Raw genomic sequence first — 22,940 nt, forward strand, 5'->3', positions numbered from 1 at the left:
AGTACTTTATAATTAGAAAAGAATCTCAGTCCCGGCTCTGGGTCACTGTCCGTTTGGAGTTTGTACATTCTCCCTGTGTTTGCATGGGTTTCGCTCCCATGACCCAAAGATGTGCAAAGTAGGTGGATTGGCTACTCTAAATTGCCCTGTAACTGGAAAGAATGTATTGGCTACTCTGAATTTATTTTAAAATAAAGAAAATAATCTCAGTATGTTGTTAGCAGTTTTATTTGATTTGCTGACCTTTGATGATTATATTTAATGATTTCATAGAATTTACAGCGCAGAAGGAGGCCATTCGGCCCATCGAGTCTGCACCGGCTCTTGGAAAGAGCACCCTACCCAAGGTCAACACCGGCACCCTATCCCCATAACCCCACCCAACACTAAGGGCAATTTTGGACACTAAGGGCAATTTATCCTGGCCAATCCACCTAACCTGCACATCTTTGGACTGTGGGAGGAAACCGGAGCACCCGGAGGAAACCCACGCACACACGGGGAGGATGTGCAGACTCCGCACAGACAGTGACCCAAGCTGGAATCGAACCTGGGATCCTGGAGCTGTGAAGCAATTGTGCTATCCACAAGGCTACCGTGCTGCCCAATTATTCACCTGTAATCAAAGATTCCTTTGTTCTTCTGGCCTATTCAGTTTCTTATTTTCTAATGTATGGGTGTTTTGTCCGAACAAAGTATCACTTCAAATTATTATGTTAAAGTTCATTTGGCACTTAACTAACCAGACTGCAAGTTTCTTCATGTTTTCTTAGTATTTATTTCAAATTTCTGTTTTTGCTAGATCTCATCAGTTGATATCAAATTTTGAGTTACATATTTTTAAGTACAAATCACACAAATGTAAATGATGAATAACATTTCTCCCAACATTGATCCTTGTGAAACACTGATTTCTATCGTCCTTCAATCTGATGAACTGCTCTTTTAGGCGTAGTTTCTTTGTTATATTTTTTCAACAATTTGCTTTCTATTGAGCTACTTCCTGTTGCCTTAACTTTATCATGGGCCTATCCTATGGAACTTTATCAGACCTTTTAAAAACTGTGACATCTATTGCCTTACCATTGTCTAAATTGTCCATTACCTCTTCAAAGAATTTCACCAAGTTGGTTCATGCTGTTATAGCTTCTGTTTCCAGATGCTCTTCTATCACTTAGTGTATATTCTAGTATTTTTCCCATTGCTGATGTTAAGCTGATTGGTCCACAGTTCCCAGGTTTTGTTCTACCTTCCTAGAAACAGTGTTTGCTATCCATTAGTCCTCTGGCATTATCTCCTCTTTTAATTAAATGTAAGACTGGGAAAGTTGGCTTGCTGGTGCATTCTGCTTCGATTTGACAATTAATATTTCAACTGGTCCTCCTCATCTCTGGCAATAAATGCCACCGTGTTTCTTCCATACACCTTGAACAAAGTCAAGAAACACCTAGCACAATGGAGCTGTCCTAAGATTGACGTTTAAACCACACTGATACCAAGTCATTGTTTTAATTTGGTTTTATTAGTTTGACATTCACCAAGTTTCTTTTTCCAAAAAGTACAAAAGAAAATATTATTTATAAAGTGCAGCCTGTCAACAGGACTTTTTTTCTTTACAGAAAGAACACCTTGTAATGGCTGGAAGTGTTCTAGAACATACAGTAATGCTTAATTACAGTGGTTTGCAATAATCAAGTGAGCTGGCAGAGGTTAACAGTGCATCATTCCAGCATCAAGGTCTGAACCATTTCTTATCTTATTGCTAACATTAATTCCGGATTAGTTACTGTAGCTGCTTCTGAAAGTGAATTCTCATGTATACACGAGAAAGCGCTTGCATTGTGCTACCACGTATTTTCCGGTCACAGGTTTGCTGCACAACAGCAAAGCTTTTCTCTAAAAAAAAAGCGACATACGTCGTACAGTCTCGACACATATATGATCAACTAAGTAGAAAAATCAATTTACGAATCACCTCACAAAATAAAACTCCACCAGACTACAATTGGAGAATGCAATGATTTTTGCCTTTCCAGGGCAAATCCATAATTAGGAAAACACCCAATTTGGAATTTTCATTGTGCAATTTCCAGCTACTTTAATAATTAATAACATATAACTTCAGAAGGCAAGAACAATAATTCCTGAGCCATTGTTCCTTTGCATCAAAAAAATATTTATATAAAACTGCATTTGTTCCTCCATAAATAAATAAGTAGTTTCAGATAATAATTAAAAATGTTAGACAATAAATAAGTTTAAAATAAATAATACTAAATACGGGAAGTTATTTAAGAGCCATTTTGAGATAATCAGTTTTCCACCCATTTGGTGTTGATGTTGGTGATTTATGCTGAAGCACAGTTCCATGGGTCTTGGTGGCACTGTGTATAAGCTAATACAGTAAATGCTTGTGAGCAATTATGGCCGAAACTGATGCCATTCTCACCAGATATCCACAAATGCGCGCTTTCTGCAAGGGTCACTGACCAGTTAGCAGGCGCGAGAGTGGTAGTTGATCCTCCTCTACTTAGAACAAAGATATTAGGTCCAATTGCAGTGCTGTTCTATCTGAATCGGAGGATGAGTCTTTGAAATTAACAAATCTCATGCGCAACTAGAGATTAGCAGGAAAGGAATCCAAAATGCCTGATTAGAATGAGAGCTAACGGTTGCATGGAGAACAATAGGCTGAGATGATCAAATAGTTCATGATGCACAATGGTTGCTGTGCTGAAGAACATTCAGCCAGAACTTCAGTAGTGGGGGATAATGGGAAATGGAGAAATATTCTGCCATTGTGCATTTGTGTCATTTGGAATCGGGGAGCATTTGCATAGAAAATTTCTTCAGGACACTCAAAATAAAATGCCCTCACGAGCAATCCAAATTGATTCATGGGGCTGCTAAAGAGAGGAATCAATACGTTCTTCCTGCCTCCCCAACCCAGGTTAAAGAAACCAGTTGTAGTATCTCCATCATTATTCTAGCATTTTTTATAAAGCGTTCATCCAATTAAAAATAAGCATTTTAAAGTTCTGTTGATTGCTCTTTCAATAACGCATGTCCCTGTGGATTAACATTGTCCAAACCTGAACTGGAAGATTTGCGACTGATCGAGCCCTGTTTGTTGGGTATAGATTCAGGAACACTGAACGAAACCACAGGGCATGGCCCTTTGACATTGTTGCAGACCAACTTGCTTAGTGTTGCAGTGTTCACAATGTTAAAACCAACTTTCCCACCAAAGGTACTAGGTTTCCAATATTCTGGGGAGCAAATGACGTTCCCCATTAAACCCTTCAAAGAGAAAGGAGCCCCCATCTCAACCATTGTTTCTCCAAATATGGCTCCAGGTCTTGGTTTTTCTATCATCATAGCAGGATACATCTCTATTGCATCAATATCCCCGTAAAGTTCTCTCAGCTCAGCTGCCATCTCTTTTTCTCCTGTAATATGAAGAAGATATTGCAATGAACTACAACAAATACTACAAATGTATAAACTTAGTCTAAATGCAATAATGGAAAAGATTTATGCATATTCTGAACAAACTTAAGTTAGCACATTTTAGATATCAGGCATTCTCATCAGCAAGGGGCAATCTGTATTATGTTGGTTTTTGAGGATAGCTCTACAATCTCAGATGAGCACTACTCTATCTTTAATGCGATCAACAAGCAGAGGCAAAGTAATATTGTCGTCTTGGTGATGCATCTCATCCCTTGAAAAAAATGGAACACTCTACCCCCTAGGCAGGTGAACTATGAACTGAGAAATTTGTCGGAGGAATCATGGCATTGGGAAGTGTGTTTATCCACAAAATGGTAGAGTTTACTGCCACCTGAAATTTGTTTCCTGGTCATGAGAATGAGAGATGTTAGTAGTGGACGGTGGAATATGTTCCAGTTGTGTCCTCAGCATTAAATACTCACAGATCAGGTTTTGCACAAATCAGCAGCAGAGTAAAGGTTTATCTACAATGCTCCAGGATTTTACCTGAACTCCCAATTTCAGAAGGATGTCATATCACACCATTTTGATATGGTGTCATATCACACCATTTTGATCCTGGAAGAGTTTGCCAATTTAGTACCAATTATTGTTGTGTGGCAGATGCATACATACATTTTAAAAAGTTTGGTTGTAATTGGGTTAAGAATGTTCAATGCTGCACAATAGCATGGCATCAGAGAGGGTGCTTTCAAACTCAGTCTGAGCTAGATTGGGTCCCAGAGTTTATAATAAAAGAATAGCCTGCTAATTGACCTTTACCCTGTTTAGTTCCATTTGAATTGCATCAAATATTATCTGAATTCAATTTACAGATTAAAAACTGTACCTGTAAGCTCTTCAAAAGATGCATAAGGTTTCATTAAGAAGCGTTTCCTATATTCATTCAGAGATTTGTAACGCATCTGTCGAGTATGCTCAATAGCAGAGATAGCCACTTTAATCAATGCTGCATTCATATTTCTGCCCCCAGCAACCTGTAAAAAAACAGGATCATTAGTTTAAAAGTCACATGAATCTAACAGTTTCACTGCTTAATAATGTGAAGGATTTTGTTTTCTTTATGAATATTGTGGAAAATACTACTTTTTAATTAAAGGTGCATTTTGTAAAGTTTCTATGATTACTGAATTAGAGAATTGGAAGGTGAAGCAAAGCCAATATTAACTGCACTATATTGTTTACAACATGGAGTATATACATTTGACACCAGTAGTTCAAGTGCTAAAATCGACTTCATTATTGCAGCAGAAATTACTTCTTTCTTTTACACCATGACCTGACTCTTACCCTGCCAGCGATCTGCCTGGTGAATGAGGCCACCATGTTGGAGATGCCATGTTCCAGCAACACTGAGTTATTGAAGAGGAATTCATGGTAACCGTATTCTCTATCTTGGATGTTGAACGTATCTGGCATGAGGGGATGCCAATGGTAGAGGGTGTTGAACTCTGATGCAATCCGGTTACTGTATTGGAATTGTTGGTCGAAGAGCAATTCTGGGTCAAATTTCAGCTTGAAGTGATAACCGCTCAGGTGTTGCACATAATCTTCAATTACAATTTTGATGGTCTCCCCTGTTAAAAAGATAGTTTGGATGTATTTTAAAACAGCAAGTTTTATGCCGAAACTTTTATTTTTTCAAACTGAAAGGCAAAATTGTGCAGTTCTATGAATATCCGCATCTTAGTATAGGTTGGTTTAAAGGATCGGGAGCTATTTTAGGTGGCAGCTGGGTCCACTCACCTATCAGTATAAGTCTGGTTGTCTGAAAAAGCCGTTCATCGTCCCAATCAGGGTGCTCCACTTTCAACACATCACAGACGCGGTTGTGTTCCCGCAACCATATTGTCGCATACATCATCAACCCTGGAACCAGTCCAAAGAATTCTTGTCCCACAGCAAACCGCAAGTGTTCTGGGATGTGCGGAGGGTAAGTCATCTCTACTCTGGCATCCTTAACAGTGGGAGGGTAGACTTCTCCATTGTGAACCTGCGATTAATTTTTGTGGATTAGATAAGATTTCACATTGAAATACTGCAAAATACATCAAAGATACTTGGACATTGAACAGGCAAATATTGCTGTTCTATTAAAATACATGAAAACAAATTCAGCTTAAAGCTTACCTGATACTTCAGTTTTCCATCTGTAAATAGTCTCAGTTTGTGCTGTCTGTCCAAAGTTTCTCCATAAATATGGCTCAGGTCAACCTGCACAATGCAAAGAATATAAAACATAAGTAGGTACACAATTTTGGAAATAATTGATTTTAGAATAGTATGTTTTTAAACTTGAAACATCAATTTCTAAAAAGCAAGTATAATGATGGGTTATTTTTTATATGCTCACAATTAGTAAATCCTTGTTGAAAAGCATGATTTGTACTTACACCATGTCCCAAACCCTTGGTAAATGCAGGGCCTCGATTCTGGTCAGTCTTAAAAAACTGGTGGGTGAAATGCTGAGCAAAGAAGGCAAACATCATATTGGTCCTTTGGGGATCAGGCACAAATGTCTTCCTCACGAGGAATCTCTCAGCTAAATACTTGGGATCAGGCAGTGTTTTCTTTCCTGTGAGTGAAGATAAATGTATATCTTTAAAAATTGTATAGTGGTGTTGTTCCTTCCTTAACCTCAGCAGTAATATGGATTGGATTTGAATAACTAATCTTTCATGCAAAGTCAGTACACTACTCCAAACCTACACCAAATAAAAGCCATTTTACTGTATCCGTATCAATGGAAGAAATAGGGATAAAGGCACCCCCACCCTAAAAAATATTTTCCGCATATAAGCGACATTCAATATCGACTGTGTTGTTTATTTACTGCAAGGGCTCTGGTCAAGCATAAGAGATAGGAGCCGGTGTAGACTATACAGCCCCTAAAAGAGAGGATGTGGTAACAGTAGAGTTTCTCATGCTATTAACTCACCAACTACTCCCATTGGAGTTGGGCAGTCTTCAGGAGTTGGAGGGAGAGTTCTGGTGTAATAGGAGATATTGGCGTAAGCCTCCCAGCTCTTGTAGTGATATGCTGCATTGTAGGTAGGGGGGCTGTCAATCAAGTTTGATCTGGCTATAGGGGGAAGGAAAAAATTGTGTTGATATTTAGATCCCACATTTCAAAATCACAATCAGAAACAATATATATGTAGTCCTTAAATCATGTGGAATGAGTACCATTCTGAAGCACAAGGTGAGAATTCCTTCACTCAGCCTGTGTAGCAACATCACAAATCAGATGATTTACCTGTCACCTAACTACTTCTGGCAAAATCATAAACACATTTACTTTTCCAACAAGACAGAACATGCCAAACTTTCACAAATGCATTTACCATATCTTCAATACATAGCACCCGAAGGAATTCTTACCCTGCACTATTTCATGACTGTCCTTTGCAACTTCCCAAAACTGGCCACATGGACTAGAGTGATTCAAGGACAATTATGATGGGACAATATGGTCTTGCCCACACCCCGTAAACGAATAAAAAACACTAACATTTAATCTCCATGTTTAATGATGTCAGTTTGTGTTTAGAATGGTTTAAGATGCTCAAATAAAAGACATAAGCATGGGTCCATCATACTTACACGTTAAGACGTAACGCATGATTCTGTCCCGTAAGAAAGGGATCTGATTAACTAAATCCCAAATTCCTGGATAGTGGGTCAGGATGTGATGGACTGTGTTAGGGGTCGGTTTCAGGCTCATTTTCACCCAGGTCCAGAACTCGGCTGAAGAAGAAGAAGAGGGAATTTCAGGAGATGGCTGTTAGGGGTTGTCAGAAATGTGAACAGAGTACAATAAACAAACAACGTTCAGCCTAGATGCAACTTACGTTTGGCGCAGTCCACGCCGGAAAATCCAGTTCGAGTGCAGTCGCATTCGTAAGCGTCGGTCCCAACAGAGGTGCAAACTCCCCGGTTCTGGCAGGGATTGGAGCAGCAAGGGTTAGCTAGGAGGAAAAGACCCAGAGGTCAGGCTCACAGATTAATTTACAGGCGGTTGTGAACATGCTTGTGTTTCTCACACGCTACATTGGGCCGCGGCTAATCTCCATTGAAGATGAAAACCCGGCAAATAACACTGAGAGTCATTAAAATGTATTTCTATTCGTAGTCATTCTCGAGTTAAAGACAGTTACCATTACTGTGTGCTTCATTGAGACCTAACTCTTGCTCATACCACAACCTGCTAAAGATCAGAATCATGTCTAAAAACCCAGTTCTCTTTAATATTTCTGCAAGAAATTCTGAAATAAATCTTTGGCTTTATTTCATTTCTTTAGCTGAGGTGTGGGTGCAGGAGACCTCATTTCCCAGCTCTGCACACTAACTAGCCACACTGTCGCTTCCCCCCATTCCCCTGCCTGCAGCCTGGATGAACTCTCTGAGAGGGATCCAGTTCTGCCAGCTTTCTCCATACCTGCTTGGCTGAGAGATACGATCCCAGTGAGAAGCAGCATAAACGTGACCCGGGTGTTCAGTTTTCCAAACATCGTGCTTCTCGTTTGAAGTCTCTTCTGAATCTGCTCACCGACTCTCTCGTCCGCTTTTTTAAACTCTGCTCTCTTCCTACATGAGTCAGAAAACCTGACGTCTTTGCATCGGAATAGCGTCGATGAAAGCCAGCCCTTCACTCTCACTCAGCCCTCTGCTGTTTCCTCCCGGACATGCCAATTTTTCACTTCCAGTATTTCTCTTAACAGCCGAAGTTACTATTGAACTTGTAACAAACTTTCACGCCGTGCATTCCAGATCCCAACAACTCACTGTGCATCCAAACAAAAAGGGGGGGGGGGGAGGGGGGTCATCTCCTGGTCTCTGCCCCTTTTTGCCAACCACCTCAATATGTCTCCCCTTGTGAGCTCTGCCTCTGGGAACAGTGAGCGCGATTCTCCACTCCCACGCCGGTTGGGAGAATCGCCTGGGCCGCCAAAATTTCCGGGGACGCCGGTCCAACGCCCTCCCGCGATTCTCCCAAGCGACGGGAACAGGCCGGTCGAGTTTCACGGGCCGCAGAATCGCCAGAGATACCCAAAATGGCGATTCTCCGGCACCCCCGCGATTCTGAGGCCCGGATGGACCGAGCGGCCAGGCCAAAACGGCGGGTTCCCCCCCCGGCGCCGTCCACACCTGGTCGCTACAGTCGTGGGCGGTGCGTGAACGCTGGGGGAGCGGCCTGTGGGGGGGCGAGGGGGGATCCTGCACCGGGGGGTACCTTGAATGTGGGGTGGCCCGCGATCGGTGCCCACTGATTGTCGGGCCGTCCTCTCTGAAGGAGGACCTCCTTCCGTGGCCCCGCAAGATCCATCCCCCATCTTCTTGCGGGCGGATTTGGAAAGGACGGCAACCACGCATGCGCGGGTTGGCGCCGGCCAACACACGCATGCGCGGATGACGTCCGTTATGCGGCGCCAGCCGTGTCATCTATTCGGCGCCGCTTTTACGCGGGCGACAAGGCCTGGCGCGGGTAGATGACGCGGCCCCGATACTGGCCCATTGTCAGGGCCTGAATTGGTCGGGACCAGGGCCGTTCCGCGCCGTCGTGAACCTCGACGGCGTTCACGATGGCGCGGCCACTTCGGCGTGGGGGTGGAGAATCGCGCCCACTTTCTCCGTAGCACAGTGGTTAGCACTGTTGCTTCACAGCGCCTGGGTCCCTGGTTCAATTCCCGGCTTGGGTCACTGTGCGGATCTGCACGTTCTCCCTGTGCCTGTGTAGGTTTCCTCCGGGTGCTCCGTTTCCTCCCAAAAGACCTGCTGTTAGGCGAATTTGACATTCTGAATTCTCCCCCTGTGTACCTGAACAGGTGTCGGAATATGGTGACTAGGGGCTTTTCACAGTAACTTTGTTGCAGTGTTAATGTAAGCCTACTTGTGACAATAAAGATTATTGTTATATACTCGATCAAAACAGTTCATGATTTTGAATCAAAATTTCCACCTGTGCACCAAGAGGCATAATCCCAGTTCCTCCAGCTTCCCCATCGCATTTCTAGCAAATCTCTTCAGGACTGTCCAGAAAATGTTGACGTCCTTCCTGAAGTGCAACACTCCAGCTGAAGCCTAACGAGTGTTTTATGAAGGTTTAAAATTAATTCCTTGGCATGTACTCTATTGATAAACATAGGAATCTCGACTACATTGCGTTAAACTGGAAATGTACTGCCAGTGGGTCATCTGAATCCGAAGTTTCAGTTTGGACACCCTTCTACAATCTATAATGTTGAATCTTCCCACCCATTGTGTGTGTTTCTAGTTTTATTCTATTTATTTTCTTTCAGATTCTAGCACTTTGTAATATTTTGCTTCCCTAGCTGGGATCACTTGATAATGATCAGGGAGATCCCTGACTTCAGCATTTTGCTGTTCACTTTGTTGATGTCACAAGGGTAAATATAACACAGAGTATAAATTGTGGTACAGTTGTTAGACTCATGAAGGTGGTAGCTCTGTAATACCTGTTCCTTGTATTGTTTCATTTTTGGGGACATCTCTTGCTCAGGTATTTTGACTTTGTTGACAATAGACAGGAGATATCTGGGATGATGCTGTCATTGAAATTTGGTTGTGAAGATAACTTTCAACAGTACAGCGAAGTCAGCATTTCCACTGTAAACTTTACTGAGGAAATAATTCAGGTAGTTCTACCCCCCCCCCCCCCCCCCCACACACACACACACACACCTTTTCTGCCATCCTCACCCAGCCTCCATTTTGCATCTATCAAAACACACATCACCTGCAGCCAAGACAGTGGATAGTTAGAATTTTTTTTACCAGTATTGTTCTGTGTTAGATGCCAATCCAGTTTTCTTTTTAACCCCAACCTCTCTCCCCCCATTCCATTTAATTGCAGGCCTGTGTCAGCCTGTGGCCTTGTCCCCATACTGAGAAGCCACCATTGCCAGCACTGTGATTCTGACTGCTATGGCACAGTATAGAATCATAGAATCACAGAAGCCCAACAGTGCAGAAGGAGGATGTTCAGCCCACCAAGTCTGAAAGAGCACCTCACCTCGGCCCACTTTCCCGCAACCACATAACCCCACCTAACCTTTGGACACTAAGGGGCAATTTAGCAGGACCAACCATATACTGTTCAACACATTACACCACTGCATTGTCAAACCTTAATTAATTTAACAAGACTAACAACAGTAAGTGTAAATTGAAAACCATGTAAAATAGAATATGTTTGTTTTACCTATTTATTCAAAGAAAGACAGGGTGACATTAAGTGTATATCCTGTACCACAGTTTCATAACCAAGCTGTTGCATTATTTTATTCCTCCAACTTCCCTTTATCTGCTAAAGATGTTGACACTCACTGGAGAACACTGAAATCTTTCACAGATTGTCATCATTTGTATCTACAAGGAGTGTCGACAGACTATCTGGCTGAATGATGAATCTCGGTATATTCTTTAGTTGAGAGAGATTCAAATTCTCAAAATGCGTGTCCCTGTAGTTTATTTGAAATGTGGCATCAGTTAAAGAACTTGTCCGTGTCATCGGTATCTGGGCTCTTTTCCTTTTTGTCTCAGTGCATTAAAACACAGGTTGAGGCAAATCTCGCCAAGTCTGAACACTGGAAAGGATCAAATAATTACAACTGATAGTTGATGAAATAATGATGGAAATTTAGATTATTTGGAATTCAGTCATAATCTCCTAATTACAGGTACTGTAGGGCACAAAAAAAATGATTGCTGAATTTCAGTTCCAATAACTGTAAAAACGCAGTTTCTGGTATAACACTTTGGAAAAAACATAAAGGTTCATGTTTATGAGTTTCTTGACAACTAGCTAACTTTTGGAAAAAAAACCTTGACACTCTAATGCAAAGGAAAGGCCTTGTATATCCTTCCAAAAGAACCTGGATTGTGTATATTATGCGGTAAAGGTGCTGTTATTGGGTCTCTTTCAATAGACAGACCAGAGCATACTGTTGACGCTGGTTTATTCAGGCACAATCTAGATTGGTACCTCGTGGTCACAAGTTTTCTTTCATTCAAAGATTTGACAAACACAATAATCATCTTACCACATGAGCAAGGGCTTCAAGAAAGAATAATATCTGACAATAGAACACAATTCACCTCCAGAGAGCCTTGCTGAATAGTATAGATTCAATATCATCACCACATAGCCTAAAGGGATATGGGTTAAACACTCACAAAATGAACAAAGAACAAAGAACAAAGAAATGTACAGCACAGGAACAGGCCCTTCGACCCTCCAAGCCCGTGCCGACCATGCTGCCCGACTAAACTACAATCTTCTAAAAGAACAAATGGCAAGACATAAAGGAAGACCCAAATCTTGTCACACCGAACTACACCTCTCAAGGCTGACATGAAATTGCCTGCAGAGTTATTGAATGGATGAAAGTACAAGACACCCCAACCAAGCAACATTACTCCCTCCAGTTGACCAGGGGGAATAAGACAACTCACTGATACACAGATAGAAGGAGGTCAACACTTCAATGCGCAAGCTAAATCACTGAGTGAGCTGTTGAAAGGGCAACCGTACATCTGCAGGATCCAATCGCAAAAACCTGGAACCCAGCAAATGTTGTTGCTGGAGCTGAAACTCTAATCATTGAGACTGAAACCGGTAAGCAAATGAAAAGGAACAGAGTCTACATCCGAGTTGGAAAAGCAGAAAAGCTCATTGCCAATATCAACCAGTGAGACAATGTCAGCAGCATCACCAACAAGTGGAACATCATCAACAATGTCACTAGCAAATGACACATTAATAACATCAAGCACGACCCCTACAAGGAGCAACATGTACATCACCTGTGCCAACTCATTACTGCAAGCAATGAATCTACAAGATGGAGGCACAACATCTTACCACTTAAGCGATACAATTAATAATATTTTCAGGAAAGTAAACAAGCTTTAAAACTCATAAATACCCAGTTTATTTAGAAAAGTCAATTGTTAATCTGCTTTAGTTTTAAAAAGGTTACTGATTGGAACAGTTATATAGGAATAGAGGCACTATATATTATTTTATTTTAATATAAGAGGGACATTATATTATTCATAAAGCCTGAGTGAGATAGGAACAAATTATTATGTAAATATACATTCTAGGGTCCATTCACTGCTACACTGCAGTCATGTGCCGAGTAACAAAGGACTAGGTTCCCCGACCAGTGGTAATGCTACATATATCCTTGCTGCCTGTGCAGACCATTGAGCACCTACATCCATATCTTCCAATGCTGGCTGCAAGAACCAAGCCTTGGCATAGCCAACCATGGAGACCACTGGTGAAGGGTACCATAGGGAACACACACCCTTTTTATAACTGCCACACTTTTAAGGGTCTCTAGTCTTTCAGTGGGCTAGTGGGTGAATGAATGGTCAGTGAATGGATGGGTAGGTCATTGAATCACAGAGGTCTACAGCATAGGAAAGGCCCATCGGCCCATTGCGTCTGCACCGTTGGGTGGGTGAATGATTGAGTTGGTAAGTGGGTGAGTGGGTGGGTGGAGGTATGGGTGCTGAGATGGGAGTGGGTAGTTGGTGAGTCAGGGACTTAGCCAGGTTGGAGGTGGTAGGGATATTGAAGTTAAGTGAGGGAAAGTTGTGCTAATAGGGTGATTTACACTGTTTGTCGCTAAACTACACCAGAGAGAACTGGTCCCCCCAGATCAACAATTTAAGTTCAGTGCATCACCGCTTCCTACACCAGAAGATCTGGGTCTATTCTATCACTCAACAATCAAATGGAGAAGAGCAAGAAATACACTTGATGAAGCCCCAGTATTTTGTGTAATCATGTCTAAGGAACCAGAGGGCATTACACTCGCGGTCTGAAGTGAAAAATAAAACAGAAATGCTTCAAGTACACAGCGAGCAGCTACATTAAGGTCGGAAAGGAAGAGCATGTGCAATCTCTGAACTTCAGAAAGCCAGGTCTGATCCACGGCTCCAAAGTCCGTCGTTCCTCCAAAGTTCGCGAATTTGCTGTGCATTGTCCGGTTTTGTTTTGTATCGAGACGCCAAGTTTGCCCACACTTTCAGTACAATAGCATTTTAAATATAGTATGGCCGCGTCTGTGTGTGCTTGGGAGTTTCGACTCGCCTGCGGGTCCCATTCACATTCCAGCGTCTTGGCTTCAATCCCAATCTGCTATTACGCAAAGGTTTTTTTTTCAGGCAAGACGCCTGTTTTGCATGACCGGAATCACCCCACTGCTACGTATTATAGGCGTATCTGTGGGCGTGAGCAGCGTAATGGGAAAAGGGCCAGTCTGGCTCAGATCCAGATACCAGAATTCCATGAGAATATGTGTGTGTGCTCACATGAGGAAGGGAGTACGTGTGTAGAATGAGTGTGTGCTTGTGAGCATGTATGTGTGAGAATTTCCGGGCTTGTATTCTCTGGAGTTCTAATCGAAACTTAACTTTCCAAAGGGGCTTGACGCGATAGATGCTGAATTTTGAATCAGCATCCATCTGGAAAAATACAAGGAACATTTTTTTTCGATAGAGAAATGGCTTTAAAGTATACCACCTAAAAATCACCCAGAAACATGTTTCCCCGCTGTCTGCTTCCAAACACAATTCAGTAACAAAATATCACTCCCCTCATTTGAAGAGTGGATCTGTTGTCTTCCAACACTGGAGACAGAAATAGTTCTGACTTCAGAACAATTTACAGTCCAAATTGTTAGTGTGATACTTGGGCTATTGATGCTGATTGACACTGTATCTATAAATTGCACCAAAGGAGCTAGTTCTATCACACTTACATCTGTGTCAGTTGGTGGGAAGACCTGACATTCCCTCGGGATTTTTTTCCACACTATTTTCAATGTTAGCAAGAGTTGATATTGCCATCTGCTAATAATAAGAATAATCTTTATTATTGTTAAAAGTAGGCTTACATAAATGTGCAATTAAGTTACTGTGAAAATCCCCTAGTCGCTACACTCCGGCACCTGTTTGGGTACACCAAGGGAGAATTCAGAATGTCCAATTCAACTAACAAGCACGTCTTTCAGGACTTATTGGAGGAAACTGGAGCACCTGGAGGAAACCCACACAGACACAGGGAGAACGTGTAGACTCCACACAGACAGGGGCCCAAACTGGGAATCGAGCCCGGCTCCCTGGTGCTGTGAAGCAGCTGTGCTAACCACTGTGCTACCGCGCCGCCCATACTGAAATGGAATAAGTGCCAGGAAGCTCATGAATGGCAGGCAGTTTGCATTGTACCATTACTCACAGGAGATTTTTCGTAAAACTAACACTAGGTGGATCTTAAGAAGCACGGGTACTTTGAAATTTTGTCTCACTGTTTTTTGTGTTATCGCAGAAAGTCATTGTTTTGTGTCCTTTAATGTAGAAATTAAAGAAGTTATTGGGCAGTTCCCCAACATTAACTCCATTGATTTATGAATTTCAGTTTAATAAGAAGTCTTTCATGAAGAAAAAGATATATCAAAAGTCTCCTAAATATCCAGGAAAGTTATATTTGAAGGAGAAACAATTAATTTTTTAATAAATTTAGAGTACCCAATTATTTTTTCGAATTAAGGGGCAATTTAGCTTGGCCAATCCACCTACCCTGCACATCTTTTGGATTGTGGGGGCGAAATCCACACAAACTGAAGTAGAAACAATTGAACAGACAATTCAGACCAGATACCGGAAATAATTTCTTCATATAAAAAGTGAAAATAAAAATACACCAGGCAGGTTAGCAAAGACCTATGAGGCATCAAAGCACAGGTTGGGAAAAAATGTATCACAGGAAAAAGTGCCAGTAGACAGAGGTGTTTTTTCTTGTCCTTAATTGTTCCAATATCCTTGGTGTGTAATCCAAACGGAAGTTGTATATTAGCAAAGGGGGATACTACAATTTGCTGCCTCTCTTTTATATTATCCTGTATGTTATTCAAGCATTGTCATAACTTTGCTCGTTGTCCCAAGTAATTTGTGCTTACTCAAATCATTATACCATAATATTTTACCGTCAGTCATGAGTTAATATCAGATACTTGAACAAGTAATGATAATTATTCTCACGATAAGACTAATAGTTTGTTTTCATTTGGGCAGCCATTGATCACTTGGGCAGTAAAATGGGAAAGGCTGAATCCCATTTTACACCCCACCCCATTTTCTTCTTAAGTCAATGAGAATGAAAGTTGGGCAGAATGTAAACACGGGCTGCAGATTCACCACAGCCTGCTTTGCACTACTGCCCAAGACAGATGTATAATCCTTGGTACTTGGATTACTGTAGAGCCAGCTGAACGGAACACGGGTCAGATAATTGGTGTTACTGTTTTATAGACCTGTCTCCAATCCACATGCTCGTGGAGTGCAGTTCCTCACCGTGAGAATGGGATTGGTAAATGTTCCCTCATATTTGACCCTCATTTAACCCCTAGAATGCCAGTTTGACGCCCCTGTAATATTCATCCTCCCGGATTGAGTTATTTTCAGAACAGCTTGCTGTGACCGTTTGTTGTCATTTATTGTAATATATGATATACTTTCTCTCCTTGTGCATTTCTATCACTCTCTATCTTTGCCTTTCTCTGCCTCTTGTATTTTTTCTCTCTCTTTCTACCTCGCAAGCTCTTCCAGTTTTGTTGACACGCGGTGAACATCCTGGGATAAGGGTGTGAAACTCCCGTATCCCTTGATTAATGTTCTCAGCCATTGTGTGTGTTCTGTCTGCAAGAAGCAGAATCCATGTAACTACTTGGCTGTGGGTGGGACTGATTCCTCACACAAAATTGCCACATTCGCTTGTTGAAAATGAGTTTTTGTTTAAATCTGGTGAAGCTGTGGCTGGCGCCATCAATAATGACATTACATCTCCTTGGAATTTTGCATGTTTAGTTGAAAACTCAGAATAATTGTCTCCCATTTCCTAATTAATCCACAGGGGCCACATTTGGGTAAAGTTCACCAATTAATTGCTCAAGAAAAATTACCAATTCCTCTTAATCCGTTCGTCACATAACCCTGGCATTCTACGGGTTCCTCATCTGGGAGTTCCAGGGTATGAGAAATTGAGCAACATTCATCAACATTACAATTGATAGGTTTGTGATGGCCAGCGCAGACATGATGGGCTAAAGGGCCTCTTTCTATGTTGTAAAACTCTATGACCATGGGGTTGGCATGGCGGCAGAGTGGTTAGCACAGCTGCCTCACAATGCCAGGGACCCGGGTTTGATTCCAACTTCGGTGGACTGTGTGGAGTTTGCACATTCTCCCAGTGTCTGCGTGGGTTTCCTCTGGGTGCTCCGGTTTCCTCCCACAGTCCAAAGATGTGCAAGTTAGGTGGATAGTCCATGCTAAATTGTCCCTTAGTGTCCAAAAAGATTTGATTTGATTTTGATTTGATTTGATTTATTGTCACATGTACCGAAGTACAGTGAAACGTATTTTTCTGCGGCCGAGGGAACGTACACAGTACGTACATAGACAAAAGAATAATCAACAGAGAACATTGACAAATGATACATCGACAAACAGTGATGGTTAGAGTGCGGAACAAGGGGCCAAACAAAGCAAATATATGAGCAAGAGCACCATAGGGCGTTGTGAATAGTCTTCTTACAGGGAACAGAACAGTCCGAGGGGAAGTCGTTGAGGAGTCTTGAAGCTGTGCGGAAGAAGCTGTTCCTATGTCTGGAAGTGCGGGTCTCCAGACTTCTGTACCTTCTGCCTGATGGCAGGTCTGGAAGAAGGCAATGCCTGTGTGGGAGGGGTCTCTGATAATGCTGTCTGCCTTCCTGAGGCAGCGGGAGGTGTATACAGAATCAATGTGGGGGTGGCAAGCTTGTCTGATGCATTGGGCTGAGTTCACCACACTCTGCAGTTTCTTACGATCTTGGACCGAGCAGTTGCCATCAGGCTGTGATGCAGTGGATAGGATGTTCTAAAGAAGTTTGTGAGACTTGCCAAATTTCTTTAGCTTCCGTAGGAAGTAGAGACATTGTTGGGCTTTCTTGACTGTTGCATTAATGTGAGTGGACCAGGACAGACTGTTGGTGATGGTGACCCCCAAGAACTTAAAGCTATCAACCATCTCCACTTCGGCACCATTGATGCAGACGGGAGAGTGTGTCGAGCTTCCTGAAGTCAATGATCAGTTCCTTGGACTTTCCAACATTTAGAGAGAGGTTGTTTTCGGTACACCATGCAACCAAGTGATTTATCTCCCTCCTGTAGTCTGATTAGGTGGGGTTACAAGGATAGAGCAGAGGAGTGGGCCTAGGTCTAGTGCTCTTTCAAAAAAAGAGGGTCAGTGCAGACTCGATGGGTTGAATGGCCTCCTTCTGCACTGGAAAGATTCTATGATTCTATGACCATCAATCCATTCTTCCTGCTGATTTGACATGTGTCACTCAATCAGCCTGACATTCACCCACGCTCTCTGACCCAAATAAATGTGACCCATTTTAGGTTTCTATCATAAAAGAAACAAAAACGTCACATCCGCCTCAGTGTTGCTGATCATTAAGTCACTCAACATATCTCTATCTCTCTGAACCCGAGAGCTCTTTCAAGAGGATCACCACACACTTGATCCCTGCAAGAACCCCGTCTCTTGTAGGACAAATAATTTGTTCTTATTCATATCTGTCCAGATGTGGGCTCTGGGACGGTGTAAAAGTGAAATGACTGGAATTATATCGATTATGAGACAGGGAGCGTTAGAACTCTGCACGATATAGGTTTGTGGCATTTCTCCCCAAGTCACTGACGAATCCGAAACCACCCACCTATACTGTGTACTATTGAAGAAAACTATATAAGAAACTCCTAAACAAATCAAATGCTGTGTCTTAAAGTCTGGGAATATTTTGCGATGGGATTTTAAAAAACGTCTCGTTGACAGAAGCTTGCCACTTGCCAATAAGATCGAGTTGGTGTAGACTGTTTACTATTATTCAAAATGGATTAACTGCTGGACTTTTCCCAGCAGTCTGATAAGCACTCTTATTCTGTAATGTTATGAAACAAAATTCTTAAGAGTTGAAAAGGGCAAAACAAAAACCTTGGCAGGGTGAAAGAAATACCTACATTTCAGAATGGATGCACAGAGGTTAGGTTGTATGGCTGAGTTCAGGCAATATAAAATATAAAACTAGTTAAGCCAATGCTGGAATACTGTGTGCCGTTCTAGTTGCCATACTATAGCAAAGGAGCGATTGTACTGGAGAGAGTGTCGAAGAGATTCACCAGGACGTTGCCTGGGCTGGAGCGTTTCAGCTATGAAGAGAGGCTGGTTATTCTGGGGTTGTTTTCCTTGGAACAGAGAAGGCTGAGGGGGGACCGGATTGAGATGTATGAAATAATGAGGGACAGCGGTAGGGTGGATGGAAGGAACTTTCCCCCTTAGTGGTGTCAATAACCAGAGGGCATCGATTTAAGATCAGCGGCAGGAGGGTTAGAGGAGGTCCGAGAAAACACTATTTCACCCAAATCTGGAGCTCACTGCCTGAAAAGGTGGGAGAGGCAGGAACCCTCAAAATTAAAAAAAATATATTTTTATAAATTTAGAGTACCCAATTATTTTTTGTTCTCAATTATGGGCCAATTTCGCGTGGCCAATCCACCTAACCCGCGCATCTTTGGGTTGTGGGGGTGACACACATATAGACACGGGAGAATGTGCAAACTCCACACGGACAGTGACCCGAGGCCGGGCTCAAACCCGGGTCTTCAGTGCCATAGGCAGTAGTGCTAACCACTGTGCCACTGTGACGCGGGAACTCTCGACATTGAAGAAGTATTGAGATGAACACTTGAAATGCCACAGCATACAAGGCTACGGACCAAGTGCTGGCAAATAGAATTAGAATAGATGGATGCTCGATGGCCAGCGCGGACATAAAGGGCCTCTTTCCATATCTTTTTATTAAAACAGTAAAAAATATATACAAGGCCAAACGGTACAAACACTAATTTTGTGTTGGAGAAACAGGGTACCCTCCCCTCAGCACCAATGTACGGGGAGGGGGGTGGGGGGTGGATACTCTGATTATTAAAACAGTTCACAACACATTTCTACAAAAACAAATGGTACAAGCACTAAACTTTGCGCTGGAGAGACCAGATACCCTCACCTCTGTACCAACAGAAGGGAAAGGAAGGGGGGGGGTGTGGGGAGGGAGGGAGCCGGGGTGTTGGTGGAGCGGGGGGGGTGGGGGGCAATAGGGCACTGCCTGGACTATCTACGGAGGCAGAAAAATAAAAGAACCTTCAATTATGATGTGCCGGATTCCGGGAGTCATGCTGCAAAAAAACTATGACTCAAACTCTAATCTCCTTGTGCTCCGAAACCCGCAGTGAGGATTTGAAGGAAACATTGCCATCTTGTGGTTGCATTGCATGATAGAAGAAGTGTCTGGGGCATCATGGTTTCCCAGCACAAACAGCCGAAACACTGGTTACTTTCACTTTCAGTCCTTTCATTGGAATACTGCACCAACTGAGACATCTCTCTGTCAGTCTGTGTGATCCTTTAGCCAGTCATTTGTTTCTTGATTTTTAAACAACTTTCCTTGGGTGCTATTTAATGTTTAAAACTGCGCTTCAATTTTTTTTGAAAGGGAACATATTTATTTAGTAGTGGTTGGAGGGATGGAAGGGTGATTAATCATTTTTTAAAAAATGTATTTTATTACAAACATGTATCAAAACAGGTTACAGCGAGTAAACACCCCGGGAAACATACTTCCCAACAATCAACTATACAGTCTGTACAGACTTTTCCCCTTTTTCACCCCACCTTCCCCACGACGAATAGCCCCTCAAACACGGTCACAAACATCCCCCACCTTTCCTCAAACTCCCCTGCTGAACCCTTTAACTCATACTTTATCTACTCTAATCGCAGGAAGTCATACAGGTCACCCAAGCAAGCCGCTACCGCCGGTGATGATGCCGACCGCCACTCCAGCAAAATTTGCCGCCGTGCAATCAGAGAGGCGAAGGCCAAGACATCGGCCTTCCTCCTCTCCATGAGCTCCGGCTTCTCTGAAACCCCAAATATTGTCACCAAAGGGTCCGGGTCCACCTCCTCCTCCACTATCCTGGAACGTGAACACTCCCGCCCAGAATCTTCCCAATTTTTCGCAAGCCCAAAACATGTGCGCATGATTCACTGGCCCTCGCCCACACCTCTCACACTCATCTGCTACCCCGTGAAAGAACCCACTCATTCTCTCCCGAGTCATATGCACCCTGTGCACCACCTTAAACTCTATTAGGCTCACCCTTGCACAAGAGGAGGCCTCATTTACCCTACGCAGTGCCTCACCCCACACTCCACAATTGATCTCCCCTCCCAACTCTGCTTCCCATTTCTCCTTGATCTTCAACACCCACTCGCCTCCCTCCTCCCCCAGCCACTTAAAAATATCCCAAATTCTTCCCTCCCCTTCCATATCCGGAAGCGGCAGTCGCTCCAGCAGGGTGTATCCTGGCAATCTAGGGAACCTCCTCCAGATCTTTCGTGCAAAGTCCCTAACCTGTAGATACCTGAACTCACTCCCCAGCTCTACCCTCTCCCTTAGCTCTTCCAGGCTGGCGAACCCTTCCTCCAAATACAAATCCCTCACCTTGCCCAGCCCCACCTCCCTCCACCTCCTGTATACACTATCCATCGCCCCCCCCGGCTCAAACCCATGATTCTCGCACAGCGGCGTTAGCACCGACATCCCTTCCATCCTAAAATGCCTCCTCAACTGATTCCATATCTTCACTGTGGGCTGCACCACTGATTCATATTTTCACTGTGGACTGAATACCTACTCGGAGCCATTGACAACACCGCTGTCACCATAGCCCTCAAACTAGACCCCTTACAAGATTCCTCCTCCATCCTAAGCCACTCTAACCCTTCGCTTTCCTACCACAGCTGCACCTTGTCCACATTCGCCACCTAATTATAATGAAGCAAGTTCAGCAACGCCAACCCCTCTGCTGCCTCTGTCTCTGTAGCAAGGGGAAGGGTGATCAATCATGGGAAAGAGAGATTAGGATGAGAAGAAACATTCTGGAGTTTGTGGGAGTGGGGACATTGTGGATTACAGCAGCTGTGGAGGGAATAGAGGATTGCTGATTGATGGAGATCAGAGGAAGACTGGAGAGTCAGTGATTGAGGATGGTTGGTGATTGTATTTTGAAAGTGACATTGATCATAGAGGAGGAAGGGGTCAGAGACATCACAATGGAGGTGGAGGGGTGGGGTAGTTGGGCAGTGGTTTATTGAGGTTGCTTGTTAGGCCTGGAGAAGAAACAGCCAAGCTTCCTAGACCACAAGCAGTGCTATGAAACACCTACGTGATAGATCCAACCCTTTACGCTTTATACCCATGTGTTTTCCAAGGTCTGAGAATCCTGGCCAACTTGAGTTAAAAGTCGAAACTTTATTAAATTACAAAAGTATGTAACTTCCTTCAAATGTGTCAACAGCTAACTCACCTATTAAGTATAGATCAGATGCCTTTCTTTCATTGTGCTTCTGTTCGAAGTGGAAGCAGGAACGTTCGCGGCAGCAGGGGCCTCTATCCGAAATTTTTTAAATTTTAACTTGCCGACTGGCTTGATTTGTCTGTCGGGTTTCAAGCCTTTTTCCAACCTGCCATTCATCTGCAGAATATTCGGCAACCATTCTGTGATGTATTTTACCCTAGAACCGGGGAATTTACACACCCTGCATGACACAGCAATTACAGAGACTGCTGTCTCGCTCCTTATTGAATCCCTTTGACCACAGTGTTTCTACACTTTGCTAGTCCCTTTGCTCAGTCCTCCACACATGCATTTTGTAGCAGTGTTCAAGAGATGGTGATGAAGAGCAGAAAACCCAACTTCATTTCTTTTTGCCTGTTCCATAACTCATGACATTGGGGTCACCACCATCCCACCTGACATCAGCTAATAAATATGAATTCTGTTCAGCTTAGCACCATGCTGAGCCTATTTTATCTATTCACATTTGAACAAACATTTTATTTGAATGTATAACTACTTTTTAAGTTAAAAACGAATCAGGTTACAGTAACTGAATAAATCAAATGCCATGTTTAAGATATGAGTTACATTTTTTTAAATGGCAATTGGTTAATTCATGATTCTATTCATATATAACTGGCGTCACTGCTTCACATTGACTCGAATAATCAAGAATTCCGTTTTTTTAATTACCCAATCTTTGCCAGTGTTTTATGGATCACGTTCCAGGATGCAAAATTTGGATCCCAACTCTGAAGGGAGATTCTCGCCGCACAGGAACTGTGGCAATTTTGGAAAAACTGTTAGCATTAAGGAATCACTTTCACAAAGGTCAGACTCATTTGCCTGCTGTAAAGTTAATAGCTCTGCATTCCTGAAGTGTCAGGCGA

General features: G+C 42.8%; 1 protein-coding gene across 1 annotated transcript; it reads right to left on the reverse strand.

Annotated features, from left to right (window-relative positions):
- Window positions 1-1,503: 1,503 nt before the first annotated feature.
- On the reverse strand, window positions 1,504-8,144 carry LOC140426431 (prostaglandin G/H synthase 2-like). Its single transcript, XM_072511220.1, has 10 exons — window positions 7,952-8,144; window positions 7,365-7,481; window positions 7,117-7,260; window positions 6,452-6,595; window positions 5,907-6,088; window positions 5,644-5,727; window positions 5,260-5,506; window positions 4,804-5,090; window positions 4,343-4,490; window positions 1,504-3,449 (listed from the first exon to the last, which is right to left on the reverse strand). Exons 1-10 carry the CDS (start codon window positions 8,022-8,024, stop codon window positions 3,031-3,033), a joined length of 1,845 nt encoding a protein of 614 aa, XP_072367321.1. The 5' UTR covers window positions 8,025-8,144; the 3' UTR covers window positions 1,504-3,030.
- Window positions 8,145-22,940: the final 14,796 nt, after the last annotated feature.

This window comes from Scyliorhinus torazame, chromosome 7, assembly GCF_047496885.1.
Source record: "Scyliorhinus torazame isolate Kashiwa2021f chromosome 7, sScyTor2.1, whole genome shotgun sequence".
NCBI classification, from domain to species: Eukaryota; Metazoa; Chordata; class Chondrichthyes; order Carcharhiniformes; family Scyliorhinidae; genus Scyliorhinus; species Scyliorhinus torazame.

Coding starts and splice junctions, on each gene's coding strand:
- LOC140426431 (XM_072511220.1), bottom strand. CDS start 8,024: ATGTTTGGAAAACTGAACACCCGGGTCACGTTTATGCTGCTTCTCACT. Junction 6,089..6,451: donor AACTCCAATGGGAGTAGTTG/GTGAGTTAATAG, acceptor CTTCACTCACAG/GAAAGAAAACACTGCCTGAT. Junction 5,728..5,906: donor CCAAGGGTTTGGGACATGGT/GTAAGTACAAAT, acceptor TGCATTGTGCAG/GTTGACCTGAGCCATATTTA.